At 52.8% G+C, this 21752-nt stretch overlaps 1 protein-coding gene across 2 annotated transcripts in view; it reads right to left on the bottom strand.

The window, feature by feature from the left end:
* Positions 1-332: 332 nt before the first annotated feature.
* ZFHX3 (zinc finger homeobox 3) overlaps positions 333-21752 on the bottom strand; it is a 129146-nt gene continuing 107726 nt past the window's right edge. For both annotated transcript variants that reach the window (XM_066557662.1, XM_066557661.1), the window contains exons 8-10: positions 12246-12351; positions 6307-11754; positions 333-3575 (exon numbers count right to left, since the gene is read on the bottom strand). In XM_066557662.1, coding sequence (XP_066413759.1) covers positions 1972-3575; positions 6307-11754; positions 12246-12351 — 7158 coding nt within the window. In that variant the 3' untranslated portion in view covers positions 333-1971. The remainder of the gene's footprint in view (positions 3576-6306; positions 11755-12245; positions 12352-21752) is intronic.

Below are 21752 nucleotides of genomic sequence, written 5' to 3'. Positions count from 1 at the left end.
GATGATGGTGGGCAGAAGGCTCTCGTGCTTTCGGGCAGAGGAAACATGGCGGAAAGAGGTTGTTTCTGTTGGCATTTGGTTATGGAAGGGAACAGCAAAGTATCTACGTCTCCAAAAATCTACATTTTAGCAGCATAAAGTTTTCCTTTCAAAGTCTGGGCCACTTGAGGTGCATGCGGGCTGGGGGGGCCGGGGGGCTCTGGGCCTCCCTGAGCCTGGCACCCGGTGCTGCCACTGAGAGATCTTGGAAAGAGAAACCTGCCTGGGGTGCACTGGGTGCTCACTAAGAGTTGTCTCTCTGCTTGCAGAAGAAGCACAGATAACAACCTCGGTACGTTTTTTTATTCTTTATTTAAACTTAGACTTGTTTGTTTAAATCAGAAACAAATTCTCAAGTAAAAAGAATCCTTTTTGCTCATTCTGCACCAGTGGTGAAGGGTATGTCTTTGGATTTTATTTAAAGCATGAATTTTCTTTTAGAGAAAAAAATGTAACAAAACCTTTTTTTTTTTTTTCAAAAGAAGGAACAGAGTGCAGCCTAATTACACAAACAGAACCGATGCTCAGAGGTCAGGAACAGAGTCTTTGAAGCATTTACAAAATGAGTAAAGGAATAGGGGAAGAAAAAGAGAAGAAAAAAAGAGAAACGGAAAATAAGAATAAAATAAGTGCACAAGGGTAACAGACATAGGTAAATCGCATGTATATGCCTTAAAAAGTTTCAAACCCCCAACAAAAAATATTCTGCAAGGGATCCTACTGACCCCCAAAACCCTTTGAACTTCTTTCTTTAGTTTTTATAAAATAATTATGCAACCACCCTCTAAGAAATGAAGGTAGCGACCATAAGTGGAAGATTACAGGATGGGGACGGGGATAAAGGTACAAAGGGGAGAAAAGCTCAGGCGAGTCGATGGATCGCAATCTATCTGTCTAGGAATGAACAAGACAACATCAAATGAGAAGCCGTCAGCTGGACCATACAAAAGCTAAATGTACACAAAAGGGTTTTTTCTTTTAAATCTACCATACTGCTTCAGTTCATTTCCAATGCAACAATCTACTCAACACCAAAAATGGTCATATCTATCATAAATACAGAAAGTCAGTTGTTTTAAAACTTATTTTTTTAAGCTCCAAGTCCTCAACACTCTTTGTGTGGTTTTTTTTTTTTGTTTTCTGAAAAGTGGGAGTGCTTAACTTTTCCCCTTGGAATTGGCTTCAGCAGAAAAAGCTACCCTTAGAATCCCCGAAAAGCTAAAGCAGTTCACATTGTTTTTCTCTTGAATACTTTCTGCCCATTTTAAATTAACAAAACCCCCCCCCCCCAAAAACCAAAAAACAACAACAAAAAAATCCTTTTCTGGAACAAAACCAAACCAAAACAAAACCCCCAAAACAAACGAAAGAAATTATATATATATGTATATATATATATATATATATAAAACAATGATTCTGAAAACAGAACAAAGTGTGAGCGATTGACCTGAGAATAAAAAGACATTACATTTCTTTTTTCTTTTAGCAAGCCATTGGTATCTGAATGCTAAGATAGCAAGAAATTTAAAACTGTCTCCAGGTGGGCTGCTTTCCCATACAGCGCTGCCGGGCTCTGCTGTGCTATCGACGGGGGATCAGACGGGGCAATGTACAGGGGTGCGAGCTCCGCAGGCGCCAGGAGGCAGCACGGCCTTCGTCTCCCAGACCAACAGTACCTTCCAGAGGACAAATGTAACAGATTTTTTTTTCTTTTTTTAAGTTTTATTTTATTAAAAGGAAAGGAAAAAAGAAATGTAAAACCCACCGGCATCGTTATATGGGAAAACAACCCACGCTTTTTCTTTTTTTCTTTTTTCTTTTTTTTTTTTTTTGGTTAGAAGCTTTGGAATTGCAGTTAGTCTATTTTTGAAATTGGTTTGTTATTAACTTTTTTTATTTAAATTCATTTTCATTGTTCATCTTCAAAGCTTACAATCTGAAGGTGTCCATTCCTATGCTAGCTAGACCACTGTCCTTAGGGCAGCCGGGGTCCTGGGGCCCCTCCGCCGGGCTCGCCGGTCCATCTGACTTTTGGCTAAGATCCGTGTCAGACTCCTCCGAATAGTCGTCTGTTGGCATCGAGGGCTGAACCCCTGAGGTGCTGCATGAACTTGAGGTAACCGTTGAAGATGAGGAGAGAGGAGGGAAGGGCGGCGTTGTTGGCGGCCCTGGCGGGGCGCGGGGGGCGGCCGGGGGCCAGGGCTTTCTGGAGGCGTGGGGGGAAGCCGGGGGGGGCCGGGGGGGCGGGGGGCTGTCGTTTGAGTGAGCGGCCGACTGCGAGGTAGATGCGGTGCTGGGGTCGGGGGGGCAGGCAGAGTGAGGTAATAGACTGGGGTGCTCTTTGGCGTTTCTTGCTGCTCTTGTGATTGTTCGATGTTTGTGCGGGGCTGACTCGAGATGCTGACTGAGGGCTTCGTCCCCACACACCGTGCTCTCGCACGCCACGCACTGGTACGAGCCGCTGCCCTGGCCGCTGCCCGTGGGCACGTGAAGCACCATCTCATGCAGGTTCGCCACAGACTGGCCGAAGAAGCAGAGGGACTTCAGGTGGTCGCTGGCCGCCTCCTGGTCGCCGAAGCACGCCTGGCACTTGCGGCAGACCAGCTTGTACTGCACCTTTGGGACAATGAAAGGGTCGCAGAGCGAGTCCGCGCCCTTGCCTTCCGCTTCAGGCTCTTCTTGGGGTTTGGGCAGGAGGGGGGACACCTCGCGGGGTGCGTTCTTCTGCTCTTCTTGCTTGGGGGGTTCTTTGGCAGGGTCTTTGTCCGGGGTGGCAGCCCCCGTGGGGACGGGGGTTTGGCTTCCTTTGGGCTGCTGCGGTTTCTGCTGCTGCTGCTGCTGCTGCTGCTGTTGCTGCTGCTGCTGCTGCTGTTGCTGCTGCTGCTGCTGTCGCTGCTGCTGCTGCAATGCCTCCTGCAGACTCTGCTGGTATTGCTGGTACTGCTGCAGCAGTGAGCCAGGAGACAGCCCCAGCAGCGCCTGTGACAGTGCAGGGCTGTAGGGGAACAGCCCCTCCATCCCATACATGGGCTGCAGGTACCCGCTCTGCAGGGCGCCAGGGATCTGTGGGGCGTAGTAGGGGGAAAAGCCGGGGACGAAGTAAGGAAGGAACTGGCTGGTCAGCAAGGTGGTGGGGTCCGAATTCAGGGCGGCCTGCAGCGCCTGGAGCTGGGCGGGCTCCACCGCGTACTCCATGGTGGGCAGCGGGGCCGCCAGGGTGCCTGCCGGTGCCTCCCCCTTCTCCTTCTTGGGCCCTGGCAGGGTGTCCCCCTTCCCCTTGGGTGCCTTCTCCTTCTCTTTTGCCTTCTCGCTCTCCTTCTCCTTGCGCTGTGCGGGGGGCGGCTGCTGCGGCGGCAGCTGCGGGGTCGTGGCTGGCGGCTGCTGCGGGGCCACGGCCGCCGTGGCCTGGGCTGGGGTGGGTGAGCTCAGCGCGGCCGGGGGCTGCTTATTTGGTAATCCAGAGGTGGGGAGGCCGGGTGAAGGGACGCTTGTGCTGGGCAGGCCCATCAGGTTGGGTTTGGGAGAAGTTAAAGCTGCAAGAGGGAGAGAGAGGTGAAAAGTCACTTAGTGCTGGGCAGGCAAAAACCATGAGGACGGTGACCCCAGTCCACCCCACAACCTGGAACCTCCACTTCCTCTGTATGAGGGCAGCCACCAGCCTGAGCTGATGCGTTGCTGCAGCAGCACAGGTCAGAGAGCCCATCCCTGCTGCCACTCCCTCTGGAAAATGGCCCCTGTCCCACCCCACAGGCCCCGCATGGAGGGGACATGCACCCTCAGCCCCCACTGCCTTGGCTGCACTGCCCAGAGGCACTGACTGTGTGATGGGGACGCCCACCAGCACCCAGGGTGCCCAGCACAGCTGTTTTCCTGGCTCCTCTGAAATTCCCAAATCATTAACACTCCTGTCAGCATCTGCTCTAATGGGCCCTTGGGCCAAAGGACTCCAGCAGCAGGATAGTGCTACAACAAAGGGTGAGAACGCTCAACACTGCTCATCTTGCAGAAATCTCCACAGATTGGGAAGCCCCAGTCATGGCAACTGGAGACAGAACAGGCTAAACTTAATTTATTTTGTCCTTATTAAGCTGATGTTCATGAATCCACAAACCTTTGAAGCAACTCTTTTCTTCCTTCCCTTCCTTCCCTTCCCTTCCTCCCTCCCTCCCTTCCTCCCTCCCTCCTGTCCATCCATCCTTCCCTCTAATGCCAGGGGCTCTGGATGCTCAGCTTCTGAGCAATTCCAGAGTTTATGTGGTGTTCAGTCATCTCCCCTAGGCGTAAGCATTGTGTTTTGGGTGGAATTAAAATTGTAGTGATGCTTCCTCATTAAGGAGATAGATTAATGGTGGAATGTGGAGCTTGTCCTTCTTCCCGACAGGAGGAACAGCCACTAACAACTCTGTCCCTGGTGCCAATTTCTGCTGTAACAGAGGCTGGGAGTGAGAGGAGTGTGGCTCCTGGAGTCACCTCCATCAGTCATGGCTGCTGCAGCTGGCAAATATGCTCCTGAAGAGGAACATTTTGCTTGGCAACTCCTGTGATGCCATGTGGAAAAAAAAACCCCAAAATAAAGCTCCAATACCCTGCTGGCACAGCCCTGTACATTCCCCAGCTCCTGAGCAGATCCTGCTGTAAAACCCAAGAGCAAAACCCGACCAGTCTGTAACAAACCTGAGTCCCAGCACTGCAGCAGGGGCTGCTCAGAGACCAGCCTGGCAGGAGCAGTGGCGGCGCCTGGGACCAGTCCTGTAGACATGGTGACTTTTATTTTAGGTTGTGCTGCCAAGGAGCAGCAGGAGGGCTGCAAAGAGGGTGGCTGCAGCGGGGAGGGTTCAGCCATGGCTGACCCAAACCCTTCTGAAACCTGTGTCTGCTCCTGAGGGGGTGCTGGGACAGGAATGATTTGTGACGACAGGACAGGTATGGAATGAGGCTCCACGCAGTGGCCCTGGAGAGCTTGGATAAGGGCATGCTATATGTGGACACCACTGAAATGGATGTTTCCCAGCTGAACATCCCTGAGAGGTTCAAGTGAAGGAGCAGGAGGTAATTCAGTGTTCCTGGATGCATGGCCTTATCTGCTCTGACAGGCCCGGAGCTGCCGTGGCCTGACCTTTGGAGCTTTATCTAAAGGCCACAAACAGACTGTTTGACTTTCTAAACAGTTCAGTCCTGTCTAGGCAGTCACTGACAGCATTTAAGATTCATCAGATGCAGTCCCGTCTCCCCAGGACACATCCTGGGCTTTGGAGAAAAATAAAAGCAACAATATGGACTGAAATGCAAAAAAGTAATTTTAGTTTTTGTTACAAACTTGGGGCACTAAGCAAACAGTGCAACAGAGCAACCTGTGAGAGGGTGATGATATGATTTGCCAAAGAGATGCTTCTGGCCGAGTGCTTTGAAACAAGATCTGTGGTGAGAAGGGTGACATAGAAAACCCCTCGCATGTGCAGGGGCCCTTTAGACACGTAATGAAACAAGGCCTTTGGATCACATTTTTTAGGTCACTGCTGGTCATTGAGCTGTATTTTCCACCGCCAGTGTTTGCTACATGGCTTAGACTTTCCACCTATCCATGCGGTACAAAGGAAAGGAGCACTCTCAAAAGATGAAGTCCAGCATCTGAGATTAGACCACCCAAATAATTATGACAAATTTCATTTTTATGTAGCATTGTTAAGAAAAATCTTATTAAAATACAAACTAGATTTGTCCCACAACCACACCATCTCTTGTTGAGGACATGCTTTCAGGTCATACCCAGCCATTACTCAAAACTGATCCTCAGCTGCATTGGGATTTGTCCCAGAGTTCACCTCAGGGACACATAAAGACGCTCTGGGCATCTGTCACCAGTGCTACCACACACACCACACCTTTCCCTAGAAACAGTTTGGATTTTTGAATGCTTGGGATGGCACCACATAAACTGAATGTCAAAAGGAATAATGAACACTGTATTCAGCACATTAGTCATTCTGTTACACTGGATAAATCTTCTATATTCCACTTCCTTAAAGGAGCTTCAGGATTTCTACACAGGGATATGCATCATGTCTAGATGTTGGTCTAGTTCAGACTTTGCTATCCCTCAGTTCAGGAATTAGATAAAATACCTACTGCTTGTTTGCTGTGAAGTCAACATGCTGAACTAGCAGGCCAGGAATCCTGTTATCAGTCATTCCTGAGGGAACAACTCCTTGTGCTAGGTATGTGCCAAGTGCAGGTGTGCCTAAGCAGGGCAGCAGCCGTACCCACCTGTGTTGGATGGAGTGAAGCCAGGTAGGGATGGGCTGTTGAGGCCTGGGAGCAGGACTGGAGGGATGCCCTGTAGCGCAGGGTACGCAGCAGGAAGGTTCAGAGCTTGCAGGGGCGTGTTGTCAAACATGCCTTGCTGTTGAGCTGCCAGACCAAGAACCTCGTTGGCTTTTTTGATTCGGTCCAGCTCCTGCTGAGCCATCAACTGACGTACAGTGGCTGGGTCAAAATACTCCTTTTCCTTATCCAACTGACTTCCAATGGTTTCTTTAACTTTGGAGATATGCTGTTGAGAGAAGATATGGTCACGTACAGACAGCCGAGCGCTGTACTTGATGCCACACAAAGTGCACTCTGTTTTGGGTCCCTCGTAACTTGTTTGGTTTATACCAAAATGCTTGGCCATGCTGAGTTTTGACTTCTTCTCTTTCGCCCTCGCATTCTGGAACCAGACCTGAACAACTCTCTTTGGCAGTCCAATGTCATTGCCCAGGACCTCACACTCCAGCATGGTCGGTGTCCTGTAGTCATTAAAGCATGACTTAAGAACCTTGAGCTGGAGATTGGTCATCTGAGTGCGAAAGCGTTTCTGCCCGGGCCGGTCCCCGCTTTCGCCAGACTTGCTGGCTGAACCGCTGGCGCCGGGGCTGGGCGAGCAGGGGTCTGCAAGGCTGGAGGTTTCACTGTAGTCCACGGTACCTTCATTGTCGTACTCTTTGCTGTAGAAGCTGGGAGCTGGGCTGACCAGGCCAGAAGACAGACGATCTTCATATTCGGACATTGCTATCATGGCTGCTTTAGTCAGACCTTCGCCGGGCCCTGATGTGGATTTGGTTTCGGTTGCAATCCCTGTTGCACTGTCGTTGTCTGCGTTCCCTTCGTCTCCTGTGGTCGTGTCTGTGATTGCAGTGTTGACGGAAGAGCAGTCATCGTTGTCCAGCTTTGTCTGGTCAAAGTTCAAATTGACTGAGGACATGGAGGGACTCTCAAAGTCTTCAACCCCTTCCACCTTAATGGAAGATGGACTCAGCAGGGTTCTGGGTGACAGTTCCATACTCTTGTTCACCGGGGAGAGGGGAACGCTCTGTCCGTCACTGCTGGTTGGTGGCATGTGGGAGAAGCTGGCTCCATCAAAGATGTCTCCCTTCATCTGGAGCCCCCCGTCGCAGTCCAGGAGCATAGCAGACAGCGTCAGGTTGTACCCAGCTCGCTTGGCCTCGTGCCAGTGGCGGGAGCGGATGTGAGCTTCCAGAGCTGTCTTTGCTTTGAAGAGAGCTCGGCAGAAGGGACACCGTCGATGGGCCTGGGCAGGCCCCACAGCTCTGAACTGCCCCTTTCTCTCTCGTGCACGGGTGTTCTGGAACCAAACCTGTACCACGCGCTTCTTCAAGCCCACCTCGTGTGCAATGTGATCCAGCATCTTCCGTGTGGGGTTGGAGTCCAGCAAGTACTTCTGGTACAGGATTTCCAGCTGCTCAGGGGTAATGGTTGTCCTTAGACGCTTATCCCTTTGGGGCTCTTCTCCCCCAGTCCCACTGTCATTCTCTCCAGGGCTTGCACTGGCCTTTTCCTCCAGCTTTCTCTTCAGCGTGTTCATGGTGGATGTGGGAGTCGATGGTGAGGTGGCTGAGCTTGCTGGAATCTGTGGTAATGTTCCAGACAGCAGCTGGCTTGCCAGTAGTGGGTTACTGGGATCAAAAAGCATGAATGGCATATCCAGTGTTCTGTCCAGGAACGGGGGGTGGATAAACTGGTTCTGTGCACTCAGGAAATGGAGCTGCTGATGCTCTTGCCAATGCTCAAAGGAAGGAAATGCCAGTTTACACTGGTCACACTGATATGGGATTAGCTGAGGAGGTAGGTTTGCCAGCTGCTGAGGGGTGGATGTGTGAATGGGTTTGAGGGAGAGGTGTGAGAGCTGAGATGGACTTGGACTTGACTGTGACAAGGAGCACTGAGGGGGCTGAGGAGGAGGTGGCTGTTGCAGTGAAGAGGGGGAGGATAACTGTGAAATCTTTTGGTGTGCTGAACTTGTCTTTTGTTCTCCTTGGTCCTGTTGCTGCTGAGGCTCTTGCTTTGGTTGCACTTGCTTCTCTTGGGTTTGGTTTTGCTGTGTACTTGGAGGTTCAGACTGCTTTGGTTTCTCATCTGTAGCTTCTGCTTTAGAACTAAAGGTGGAGGAATCGTCTGCCTCTGCCGTGAGCTGCAGAAGAGCTGAGGAGGTTGCATTGGCTGAAGATGTAGGTGTGCTGTACGCTTGTGAGGGCATCGGGGTGCTGCAGGAGGAACTGGTTGGAGTCAAGAGCTCTATTGCATCCATAGAGTCTTCGTTCTGGCTATCGTCCTGTCCATCCTCATCCTCATCTTTGTAACAAAGCTTTTTCTGGTGTTTAATGAGATCAAAAATGCGCTGAAAGACCAGACTGCACTTTTTGCACTGGTAGTTCAAGTTGCTTGTTCTAATGTACCTGTCATTTGTGAGCTCCCGTCGCTCCCCGTCTTTGCCTTCTCCCTGATTCTCATAGTTTTTCCTAGCTTTCTGACGGGCATTCTGAAACCACACCACTATAACACGTGTTGGGAGGTTCAGCAAGTTAGAAAGCTGCTCAAATTCATCATCCTTTGGATAAGCATTGGCATCAAAGAAGTCTTGCAGGACTCTGAGCTGGTAGTCAGTAAAACGTGTCCGAGAGGACCGCTTGCTTCCCCAGTACTCCTGCTTTTGGGGCTCTGGAGAAGGAGGCCGTGAGTCGATCTTCAGCTCTTCCAGACTGGTAATGGGAGGGTTGCTGAAGTTGTATGGGGAGTCCTTGTTGCGTTGGCGCTCCTTGAACAGGGTGTTTCTGAACCAGTGCTTGATCACCTTCTGGGGCAATCCAGATTTGTCTGCCATCTCTTTGATCTGCTCCTCACTTGGGGAATTGTTAATGTCAAAATACTGCCGAAGGACTCTGAGCTGGTCATCGGTGATCCGTGTGCGTGGCCTCTTGTTCTGCTGCTGCTGGAGAAGGCTGGGGTTGAGCTGATGCTGGTACAGCTGGGCCAGGTCGGCGGGCAGGGGGTCGACGGGGCCCAGCTGAGGCGGCAGCTGTGCTGGCAGCGTCTGCAGGGGCATGGTTTGCATCATGAGTGGTGAGAAGATGGGGAGCTCCATAGGCATGGAGAGCTGGGTGAGCGGCACGGAGGGCTGTGCCGGAGCGATGGTGGGAGAGGTGATGGGTGGGGCCGAGGTGGGGATGGCAGGAGCAGCAGCGGGCTGAGGAGGGGCGGGGGGCAGCGGCGGCGGCGGTGGCGGCGGCGGCTCCGGGGTCTGCGGCCGCAGCGGGTACAGCTTGTCGTAGTGTTCTCTGTATTGTTTGGCAAACCGCTCTAACTGCTTGAAGGGAAAGTAATGTTGGTGAACGTGCTCTTGGTGGCTCTTCAGGATGAGGATGTTTGAGAAGAATTTGCCACATGTATCGCACTCCAGCTTTTCCAAGTTCTCACCTTGCTCTGTCTTCCCGTTTTTCTTCTGCCCCTTTTGCTTGTTCTCGTTGTACTGAATGACGAGCTCAAAGCCAAAGTTTTCCAGCAAGGCTTTGGTGGCGTTGCCCCTCGCGTCGGAAGCAATCCGTGGAGGCAGTATGGAGGGCTCTGAACTGCTGCCTGGCACAAAGTCCTTCTTCTCTTTGGGCTTTAAGTTATCAGGAAGAGACTCCTTCAGTGTTACGTTATTGTCTCCCCTCTCTGTGCTTTCCCTTTCCCGTGGGGTTTCTTTATCTTTCTCCTTCACTATAGATTTATTCTTCTTCTCTGGGTGCTGGCTCTGCTGTAGTAGGACGGAGTGGGGTTGTGACAAGGACAGCTGACCTTGCTGCTGCTGCAAGAGCTGTGGATGGCTCTGCTGAGGGAGCTGAACTTGTGCCTTCAGGTCCTCCAGCAAACTTGGACCCGTCCCAGTCAATGTCAGTGCACCACTGGTGACAGGCAAGCTGACTTCTGGATTGAGCTGGAACTCAGCACTGGGGATGTAGAATGGGAACAGAAGATGCTGCTGCTGCTGCAGCTGCAGAAGGGTCTCAGTGGTCATTGGAAAGTGCGGCAAAAGTGCTGGGTTGAAGAGCTGGGACTGCAGGAGAGCAGCTTGCTGCTGCAGCTCCTGCTGCAGGTGGGCCTGGACCTGTGCCTGTGCCAAGGTTTGAGCTTGCTGCTGCTGCTGCTGCTGCTGCTGCTGCTGCTGCTGCTGCTGTTGCTGCTGCTGCCTGGATGCAATCATGTCTGCCAGCTTCTTGCGGTTCACCTCTTTGGGCTCTGCAGGGGAGGAGATGTTAGTGCTTACGGCGTTACCCAAGGGAGGAATTCCCACACTGTCACTGGAGACCTGGTTGAGTAGGCTGGGAATGGGAGCGGTGCCTGAAGTGCTCGTGCTGGTGGCTGCAAAGGCATTGCTGTTGCTGGCACTCACAGGGCTCGGTGTGGACGAGCCCAGGGAGAGGCTGCTGCTGCTGCTGCTGTTGCCAGCTCCGTTGCTGCTGCTGCTGGCCGCCTCCAGCTTGGCCGCGCGAGCCTTGGTCTGGTGCAGGACAGACCTCATGTGGATCTCCAGCGTGGAGCTCTGGCTGTAGGCCACGTTGCAGGTGTTACACTTGAAAGGTTTGTTGTCTGGGCTGCTGGTAGGCTCAGGCTGCCCAGTAGCAGACTCTTGGAGGGCTCGTTTCAGTTTATGCAGATGAGAAACAGAATTGTAATGTACCAGGAGAATGTTCTTCTGTGTGAAGGATTCCTTGCAGACTGTGCACTTGTATGGGCGAGATGGATCTAGAAATTTCTCCATAGTGAAGTTAGGGCCCTTCCTGAAGGGTAAGGCCCTTTTTGGTTCTGAGCCAGAGTCCTCTTGCACTGACCCTGAATCGCTGCCTGTTGGGCTCTGCTTATCTTCCAGGTCGCTCTCTTCTTCCTTATCTTCCTCGACTATTATTGAGTGGTCCTCGGCAAGTGAGGGGTCACCCATAGCGAGGAGGTCCCCGTTGACCAAGAGGCCACCGTACAGCTGCTGAATGTCAGCCTCACTCAGCTCCAGGTGGCTGGTTTCCAGGTGCTTCTTCAGGGCCTGGAAGGTGCGGAAGCTGCGCTGGCAGAGGCAGCACATGGTGGCTGCCCGGATGACGTGGTACTGGGAGTGCAGCTGCAGCTTCTCAATGGTTTTGAAGGCCAGGCTGCACTGGTTGCAGCGGTACTTGTAGACGTGGCGGTCAGAGACCGGCAGCTGCGGCCGCTTGGCGTGGACGTCATTGAAGTGTGTCTGCAGGGCTGCTGAGCTCTTGAACACCTGGCTGCAGCCCTTCTTCCAGCACAGGAAGCCAGAGTCCTCCCGGGCAGCGCTCGGATCAGCTGGAGGGGGCTTGGGGTCTCCGCTGTGCTCTGCGCTGTCCGATGACAAAAGGGTCTTCCCCACATCTTCAGAGATCTCTGTGAAAACAGAATTAGAGAAAAGCCAAAAATTACACCAGCACACCATGGCAGATCAACACCCCCTTTCAGTCCTGAATACTCTGTGATTTTGATCTCCAACACGACAAGTATTTCTAACATTTCTCCTCTATCTTCATTCATTTGTTTCAATACCAGCCCATTAACCTCATCATGGCCCATTGCATAAACCTACACAATTTACTTCCTTGCTCACTTTGAATATCTGGAAATTATTCACACACACATCCCTTAGTGCATTTATCACCTTCAATTCTCCCTTTCAAGCAAAAGCCATTCAGCCACCTCTGTCTTCACTGTTCCTTTTTGATGTCCTGCCTATTTTCGAAAAAGAAGGCTCATCAAACCGAACACAGTATTTGAGTCTAGGTCCTATCAAAGAGAGGATTAACAGGAATGGAACTGGTCCCTGAGCAGGTGATGGAGCTGGGGGAGTGGTGGGACAGTGGATCTCATTGACCTGCACTCACCGGACTGCTTCCCCTCCCGTTCCTCTGCGCCCGAGTTCCCATCCTTCTCTGGAGCAGCTGCTGGAAGGAACATGCTGCTGGGCATCATCACCTCAGGGGTTGTCACCTAGAGACAGAGGGAAAGGACATAGGGAGAGGAAAACCACAAGAAAATATTTTAAACATCTCCAGTCGCAAAACTAGACATCAGTACTGTGAAGTCAGAGGTGTCATTTTTCCCAGCTCACTGAAGACTTCGTATTTATTAGACAAAGCTCAAATCAGTCAAAAGTGTTTCTACAGTTACATTCTGGACATAATTAGCAGTGCACACTTGAAGAATAATCTTATTATTAATATTTTTCCTTTATGTGGAATTCAGACTTTGATCACTGACAATGTTTTGTCATGGGCTGTGAAACTTCTTGTGCAACCAATTAGGTAGATAAGTTGAAAGGCCCACCTTAAGCTGCTGAAAACATAATAAGGCCCCTAATTAAATCATACCTAGTAAAGTACACTGTAATCTTGAACCAGGGAGCATTGCAGCACTGTTTTCAAAGTGTATCGATGCAGGGAAAGGAGGGGCATGAGAAAGAAAAGTACAAATAAGGAGAGAGGTGACAAAGGAGAGGATGAATAAGAAAGGACTAAAGAGAAAGCAAATTGTGAAATAAAAAGCTTTTGGTAACCCTTTCCTTGCTCTGACTGATGCATTCCCTTTGCTCCTCTTCAATTATTTGGTGCTAGATCCTGCACCATCAAAACCAGTGCAGTGCTGGGACACCACTTCTTCTACAGAGCTGGAGAATCTGCATGGCTCAGCTGGAGAGGCTCTTTGGAAAAGCCAAATGTGCACACTCATCCTATTCTGAAAAACGGTTTCTTTGGATATACCTGGTCACAAACCATCTCATCAGCAGCCTGCATGTGGCTGGCATCAGATGCAGGACAATGAATGTCCTTTTCAATGTCTGGAGACAATGTCTCACACTGCTGGAACGTTGTCTCACAGCACAGGGACAGACAGACAGACCTGCCTCACTGTCACCTTCCCTGTGTTTTCCAGCACAGGGCTTCCAGTGCTGGTCAGTGCCTGTGGCAAGCAAAGACTCCTCCACAGCCCTGAGCAGCTGCCCACCTTGCTGACACCCAGGGAGCGCTCCCCCCTTCCACCAGGTGCTCCTGCTCCCAGTCTCCCATTGCTGCGAAGGTGAGGCACAACTAAACACTCCCATTCGGGGTAAGGCAAAACAAGCCTCTCCATCCTTCTGCTGGATATGGAGAGGACATCTGAACCCTGGATTTCAGGAGAGACAGAATGTGTGTGGTCGCTGCCTGCCATGTACCCAGCTTTCTGCAGCAGGGCCACAAGGCTCTGAGTGAGCTGCAGGACAGAGGAGCACACCTGTGGTGAAGCTGGAGCTCATGGAAAATCTCAGGATGAAATGGCGGCACAGAAGTGGCTGCAGAGCTGTGACCTGAGCTGTGAGGGACACAGAGCTCCCTCCCTTTCCTGGAGCAGCCACTGCATGGCAGTGAGTGCAGGTCCCAGGGAGCAGCAGAGAAGGCCGCTGACATATCCCAGGAGGGGAGCTGAATGCACCAAACTCATTCCACCTTCTACTCTACACAGAGGCATCTGATGGCTGTGGGTGGTTGGTTGGTAGACGTTAAAGGTCACAGAGTAATTTCCAGTAGCTGGGCTTGGAGGAGGGGGATGAGCATGGACGCTGAGAAGGGGAGGCAAGAAGAAACCGTCCCTCTCAGCTCTAGCAGCAGGAAGAGCCTGCTTTCCTAGGATCTTTAGGAATTATGAAAAATAAATCATGAGAAATTATAAAAAACCCCAACAGAGTAGAAAAAGAATAAAATTATCTAACACCTCAGCTGCACATCATTATAGAGCTGTGGCTTTTCATAGGCGTTACAGTACGGCAGCCGTCCCCACCACCACGCTCAGTACGACGGATCAGTAATTGTTTTCATACACTTTAATTAGAAAAACTCAGATGGCTATGAATAATAATGGAAAAGAGAGACTTTTGCACTTGAAAGGTTGAAGTCAATCAAGTGTGAATGACGGCAAAAAAGAAAAAAAAAAGACACCAATTCATCAGGCCTCTGTTGTCTCGCCGCGTCTTTAATCATAATTCCTGATTGGGATTCAAGAAGGCAGTAAGCAGCGGTTCTTTGTCTGCCTTCACCTTCCGTCAATTAACTCTCCCCGAAATATAATCATCAACCTCACATGCTCCTCTGCATCTTAATCTGGGGCTCCAAACCTGTAAGTCCTGCCCTATATGTGTTTAAGTAATTACCTTTATCTACCTGCATCTCAACAGCCACCATTCCTTCCCTTCTTTCCATCCTCCCTCCACCACAGGAAGGAAAAAAAAAGGAAAAAAGGGGAAAAAAAAAAAGAAGAAAAAAAAAAGGCTGTGGTACATTAAATTGCTACAGGCACAAAATTCCCAAAGGCAAATGGAAAAAAAAGCTTGGAAAAAAGTGCAGGGAACTAGAAATTCTGGGTATGGATGCGGGAACTGCGGCGGTACAGTCGTGGGCTGGCCTTGGGGATCAAACCACTGGAAAGAAGGCACTGCTCAGCAGCTGGACTCACTCTAGTCCTCTGGCTCCATCCAGGCCAGAGGACAGACAGGGACGACTCCTGTCCCTCTCCTACACCACAATCCAGGGCAGGACCCTCCATCCTTTCATCCCCATGGACCAGCCCCGAGCAGGTGGCAAAGATACGAGTGCAAATGAGCTGCACATCCCAAATCACTCTGCCCTGGCACAGAATTCCAGACTGCCTTTTTTGAAGGGTTTGTCCTTTCACACTGCAAGAGCATCCAAGGACATCTCATTTCTTTGGACCTGCGGAATTTGCCTCGCATGCTGAGGCTGCTTTTTGTACAAACCCAGCGTGGGGGCATGATGGGGCAGGAAGGTGCAGAGGCCCACGGCTCGTGGCAGGCGTGACAGGAGCAGCACTCAGCGACACAGCATCTTGCACTGCAATGTATCTCATGGCAGCAACTGTTCTGGGATGGCAAGGAGCGTGTTCACGGCAGCACAGCCCGTGTCAGCGCGTGCAGCTGTCAAACGCTCTCCTCCTCCCTCTCACCTGCAGGCACCTGGTGTGTCATCCTGGCATCCCTCCTCAGCTTGGCACGCCCTCCCCCTCCTCAGCTCCTGTCTACCTGTTTCAATGGCTCCAACACTGTTTCACAACAGCAACACATCAGTCAGTGTGAGCCATTACTGAAACACAACCCTCAGCTGTGAGTCCAACAAATGTGGTTTGTCTCCTCCCTTCCCTTCTCCTGTTCATGCCTGTTCTTTTCTGTCCAACACCAAACCCTACCCCTGTGTGGCTGCAGCTACCATCTCCTGGCCCACAAGTCACCAGCAAAGCTCACTGCAGCATGGCACCTCAGTCTCAGTCACCCCAGCCTGAGCACCATCCCCTGCAGCTCTGACAGCTAAGGTCCCTCTCAGTTCTCCTCTTGTTACCACACAGATGGTCCTTAAAAGATGCAAAGTTGCTGGACAAGCCTCTCTGCTTCCAAGAACCTCACGTTTTGGGCGAAATTCAGACCCCTTCAGCAGATAAAATGTCTTTATGATGATGAGATCCATGGAGAGGCAGGTGCATCCACTTTGGTGGCCATTTCTACAGACACAGTGGCCTGGCAATGACTGTACAGAGCACCCGAGGGCTGATGGGTCAGGGGTCCTGCCTCCCTGCCCCACCAGCATGCACACACCTTGACACCTCCAAGCCTGTCACCCCTCTGCAGAACAACCAGAGGGCCCACTCCTCACTGGTGACAACCTGCAGCAGTGACACGCACGGCTCCAGCCACCACCGGATCTACTGGATTCTAACAACCAACTGCAGAGCTGCTTGTGTGCAGGGCTGGAGGCTCAGAGCCCAACACCCATCAGTGTAACACCTGCATAATGCTGACATGTCCAAACAATTCCTCCTGGCTGGAGGAATCCAGCTCCTCTCACACCACACTGCCTGTGCTGACTGTCCATGGACACCAACCGAGGAGATGTTTCCCCTGAATATACCCCAAAATGCTGAAATCATGTGGCTCTGAAAAGAAAACCTCTAGAAGAGGTCTGAGGAGATACATCACTGTCCCCATGTCTATGAAACCAGGGGAATTACAGACGGGAGGGAAGGTTCCCCACCAGACAAAGGAGGTAATTTCCATTACAAAGAGAGAGAGAGAGGGTGCTGGAGTGAAAAGCTTCATTAGACTCTGAGAGGCAAAGTGATGGCAGTATACCAAGGTCACTTCTAATTTAGACCATCTAATTGGCAAACATGGCTCCAAATGGCTATCATCTCACAGGGCTCAGAATTAATGAAGCCCGATTATTTTCATTACCTTCATCCGAGATGGAGAATGAGACACAGAGTGAGAGGGAAAGGGGGGAGAGGGAGGGGGCGAAAAGGAGGGAGAGAGAAAAATTGAGTGACAGCAGAAGGGAGAGAGCAATAAGAAAAGACAATGGGAAAGAGGGTAAAAATGTAAAGATAGCAGGAGGGGGAAGTGAGATGGTAGGGATGGGCAGGAATGATTCCTGGAGCAAGGGAGAAAAGAAAAAGATGGAAAGATGACTGGAGCAGTGGGAAGATGCCCTAAACTGAGGAAGAGAAAGCTGACAGCAGAGATGACGAGACAGAAATGTGCAGAAGGATAAGGCTGGCTGTGGGAGGAGGGAGAGCTCCCGCTCCCAGAGGCTCTTGGGAAGCCATCCTCTCTCCCAGCTCCAGCCCATCAGCCTTGTAATCACCTGCACGGGTGAGCTGCACTTCACCCTCCTTGCAGCCCCTGTGAGTCCAGCGGGCAGGCAGGGGCTGCAGTGGGCACGATGGCACCCGGCCCTGCCCAGAGAGGCCTCGATGCCACAGAGAGAACTTGGCTACCTTCATCCACCAGCCCCAGGAAAGGGAAGCTGCAGGAGATGGGAGGACAGTGTGAGCCTCTGTCCCTGTGGGGCACTGGGGCACGGCATGTGCTCTGCTCCCCAGGCAGTCCTGTCCCTGCCGTGGGGCCAGTGGGAGGACAGGGGGTCCCGTGGGACAGCCAGCCCGGCTGCTCGCTGATATGAAAAGGAGGGAGCACGAGCAGGCAGCCTGGAGATGCTGAGCGCAAGCAGGAGCGTTGCCATGGCAACAGACATATTAGACACTGCAGGTTCCTGCACGGCGTCTGATAAGGTGTTATTAACTGGAGCCTCCTCCAGCACGGAGCAGACGCTGCCTCGAGAGGGACCCGGCCCCGTCACGGGGCTGCTCACACCCGCCAGACCCAGACGGATCCTCAGGAGAACGAGCCCACTCAGGGCCCTCCCTGCTGCCATGTTCTGCACCAACCATACTGGTGCCTCAGAATATTGTCACAGAATACAAAACGACCCAGCTTCTTCACCCTGTGCTGTGAGACCTGGAGGAGGAGAGGCAACCCTCCCACAGGTGTCTCTAGGTGCCAAAGGGAGGAAAGGTGGGAAAACCAGGAACACGCATGAGGATGAGCATCGTGGCTGGGCCAGTGTCTGCCAGCCTTGCAGAGCCCCGTGGCCCTACCCTAGCACAGCAGGTGGGCTCACCTGAGGCACTGTGCCTGACCTGCTCTGCAGTGTCCTGAGCTCCTCCCATTCCCTCATATCCTGGAGGCCACAGATGTGCTTGAGGACAGACCAGCCCAACACTCCTGCTCCAGACCCCACACCCTGCCCAGGCACCCTGCCTGGCTCAAGACAAACCCCTCACACCAGCATGACAGCTGCCCTGAGCAAGCTGGTTACACCTGCTGGCCTAGGGAAGGGGCTTGGCTTCTGCTTGCTGCTCTTAGAAAGCCAGAACACCTGCCACCAGTGTAGCTAAGAGGTGAACAAGGGCTGTTCAAACCCTCAGAAGGTACTTCCACACTTGAGCAGCACCAGTGAAATGCACACAGGTCACAGAGGCCGTGGTCAGTGGATGGGACAGCTCTGTGAGCCAGGGGCACAGGCAGGGCAGAGCTCATCCTGAGAAGCCCTGCGGAGACAGGCAGCTAGCAATGCCAAGCAGGAAGGTAAGAACATAAAGGCACTTACGGAGTGGGAACTGGAACAGGCTGCCAGAGAGAGTCTCCTTTCCTGGAGATACTCAAATGCTGTCTGGACACAATCCTGAGCAACATGCTCAAGGGACCCTGCCTGAGCAGGGAGGTTGGACTGGAGCAGCTCCAGTGGTCCCTCCCAAGACCACTCATGATTCTGTGACTCTGTCACTCCTGTCTTCAAGGAGTCACAAAAGGAATCACAGAATCACAGAATCATTAAAGCTGGAAAAGACCCTTCATCTTCCAAGTCCAGCCATCACCATGGTTAAACTGTGTCCTCAAATGCCACATCCACATGATTTTTGAACACTGCCATGGATGGTGACTCCATCCGTAGAGGTGACTGCTTCCAGAGGCAGCCTGTGCCAGGGCTTTCCAACCCTTTCCATGAAGAAATTTTTCCTAGTATCCAATCTAAACCTCTCCTGGTGCACAGCTGGCAGCCAGTCCTCTTGTCCTGTCACTTGTTTACTGGGAGAAGAGACCTATCCCACCTGGATCCAACCTTCTTTCAGGGCATTGTAGAGAGGAAGAGTGACAGAAAGAGAAGACAAGAAAACTGTAAGAGAACAGCTGGGTCATGTTGTGTGTGCTTGCTCAGAAGATAACACAGGAGGGAGCTGGTGAAGAACATCAGGGGTACAACAAACACCCTGTTATTCAGCCCCAGTGCCAAGAGCTGGCAAGGAAGGGAGAAAACAAGCAGGAACAGGGTGCAAGAAAAAGAAACAAAGAGAAAGAACTGGCAGGAATAAAAAGAAACACTTATATACTTAATCACAAGTTCTTAAATGTAGACACAACCTTGCATTGAGTATTATACCAAAGAAGCAACAGGGGCAATATATCCCATCAGCTGCTGGATATTCCAGAAGCTTTTGCACAAGCTGCCATCTGAGGCACTGACCTCAAAATGTTAAGGAAATTGTATTTATCCTGATTTCACAGTGAAATCACTCAACAGTTGAGCTTCACAGGGCTCAAGCAGGGACACAAATACCAGGGTGCAGCAAACCTCGATGGCAGAGCTCTGATAGGTGAAGGGGCTGCTACCACAGCAACTCTGTGCTCCTCATCTTTGTGGGGATGGCAGTGGGCATGCTGGGATGGCAGTGGGCATGCTGGGATGGCAGTGGGCATGCTGGGATGGCAGTGGGTGTGCTGGGATGGCAGTGGGCATGCTGGGATGGCAGTGGATGTGCTGGGATGGCAGTGGGTGTGCTGGGATGGCAGTGGATGTGCCGGGATGGCAGTGGATGTGCCGGGATGGCAGTGGATGTGCTGGGATGGCAGTGGATGTGCTGGGATGGCAGTGGGTGTGCTGGGATGGCAGTGGATGTGCTGGGATGGCAGTGGATGTGCTGGGATGGCAGTGGATGTGCTGGGATGGCAGTGGGTGTGCTGGGATGGCAGTGGATGTGCTGGGATGGCAGTGGATGTGCTGGGATGGCAGTGGATGTGCTGGGATGGCAGTGGATGTGCTGGGATGGCAGTGGGTGTGCTGGGATGGCAGTGGGTGTGCTGGGATGGCAGTGGATGTGCTGGGATGGCAGTGGATGTGCTGGGATGGCAGTGGATGTGCTGGGATGGCAGTGGGCATGCTGGGATGGCAGTGGGTGTGCTGGGATGGCAGTGGATGTGCCGGGATGGCAGTGGATGTGCTGGGATGGCAGTGGGTGTGCCGGGATGGCAGTGGGTGTGCTGGGATGGCAGTGGATGTGCCGGGATGGCAGTGGGTGTGCTGGGATGGCAGTGGGCATTCCGGGATGGCAGTGGATGTGCTGGGATGGCAGTGGGCGTGCTGGGATGGCAGTGGGTGTGCTGGGATGGCAGTGGGTGTGCTGGGATGGCAGTGGGCATGCTGGGATGGCAGTGGATGTGCTGGGATGGCAGTGGATGTGCTGGGATGGCAGTGGATGTGCTGGGATGGCAGTGGATGTGCTGGGATGGCAGTGGGTGTGCTGGGATGGCAGTGGATGTGCTGGGATGGCAGTGGGTGTGCTGGGATGGCAGTGGATGTGCTGGGATGGCAGTGGATGTGCTGGGATGGCAGTGGGTGTGCTGGGATGGCAGTGGATGTGCTGGGATGGCAGTGGATGTGCTGGGATGGCAGTGGGTGTGCCGGGATGGCAGTGGGTGTGCTGGGATGGCAGTGGGTGTGCTGGGATGGCAGTGGATGTGCTGGGATGGCAGTGGATGTGCCGGGATGGCAGTGGGTGTGCTGGGATGGCAGTGGATGTGCCGGGATGGCAGTGGGTGTGCTGGGATGGCAGTGGGCATGCTGGGATGGCAGTGGATGTGCTGGGATGGCAGTGGGTGTGCTGGGATGGCAGTGGATGTGCCGGGATGGCAGTGGATGTGCCGGGATGGCAGTGGATGTGCTGGGATGGCAGTGGATGTGCTGGGATGGCAGTGGGTGTGCTGGGATGGCAGTGGATGTGCTGGGATGGCAGTGGATGTGCTGGGATGGCAGTGGATGTGCTGGGATGGCAGTGGGTGTGCTGGGATGGCAGTGGATGTGCTGGGATGGCAGTGGGTGTGCTGGGATGGCAGTGGATGTGCTGGGATGGCAGTGGATGTGCTGGGATGGCAGTGGATGTGCTGGGATGGCAGTGGATGTGCTGGGATGGCAGTGGATGTGCTGGGATGGCAGTGGGCATGCTGGGATGGCAGTGGGTGTGCTGGGATGGCAGTGGATGTGCCGGGATGGCAGTGGATGTGCTGGGATGGCAGTGGGTGTGCCGGGATGGCAGTGGGTGTGCTGGGATGGCAGTGGATGTGCCGGGATGGCAGTGGGTGTGCTGGGATGGCAGTGGGCGTTCCGGGATGGCAGTGGATGTGCTGGGATGGCAGTGGGCATGCTGGGATGGCAGTGGGCATGCTGGGATGGCAGTGGGTGTGCTGGGATGGCAGTGGGCATGCTGGGATGGCAGTGGATGTGCTGGGATGGCAGTGGATGTGCTGGGATGGCAGTGGATGTGCTGGGATGGCAGTGGATGTGCTGGGATGGCAGTGGGTGTGCTGGGATGGCAGTGGATGTGCTGGGATGGCAGTGGGTGTGCTGGGATGGCAGTGGATGTGCTGGGATGGCAGTGGATGTGCTGGGATGGCAGTGGGTGTGCTGGGATGGCAGTGGATGTGCTGGGATGGCAGTGGATGTGCTGGGATGGCAGTGGGTGTGCCGGGATGGCAGTGGGTGTGCTGGGATGGCAGTGGATGTGCCGGGATGGCAGTGGGTGTGCTGGGATGGCAGTGGATGTGCCGGGATGGCAGTGGGTGTGCTGGGATGGCAGTGGGCATGCTGGGATGGCAGTGGATGTGCTGGGATGGCAGTGGGTGTGCTGGGATGGCAGTGGATGTGCCGGGATGGCAGTGGATGTGCTGGGATGGCAGTGGG

Source organism: Molothrus aeneus, chromosome 11 (genome assembly GCF_037042795.1).
Source record: "Molothrus aeneus isolate 106 chromosome 11, BPBGC_Maene_1.0, whole genome shotgun sequence".
In the NCBI taxonomy this organism is placed as follows: domain Eukaryota; kingdom Metazoa; phylum Chordata; class Aves; order Passeriformes; family Icteridae; genus Molothrus; species Molothrus aeneus.
The sequence above is the reverse complement of the archived record's forward strand: the minus strand, read 5'-3'. Positions and strand labels throughout refer to the sequence as shown.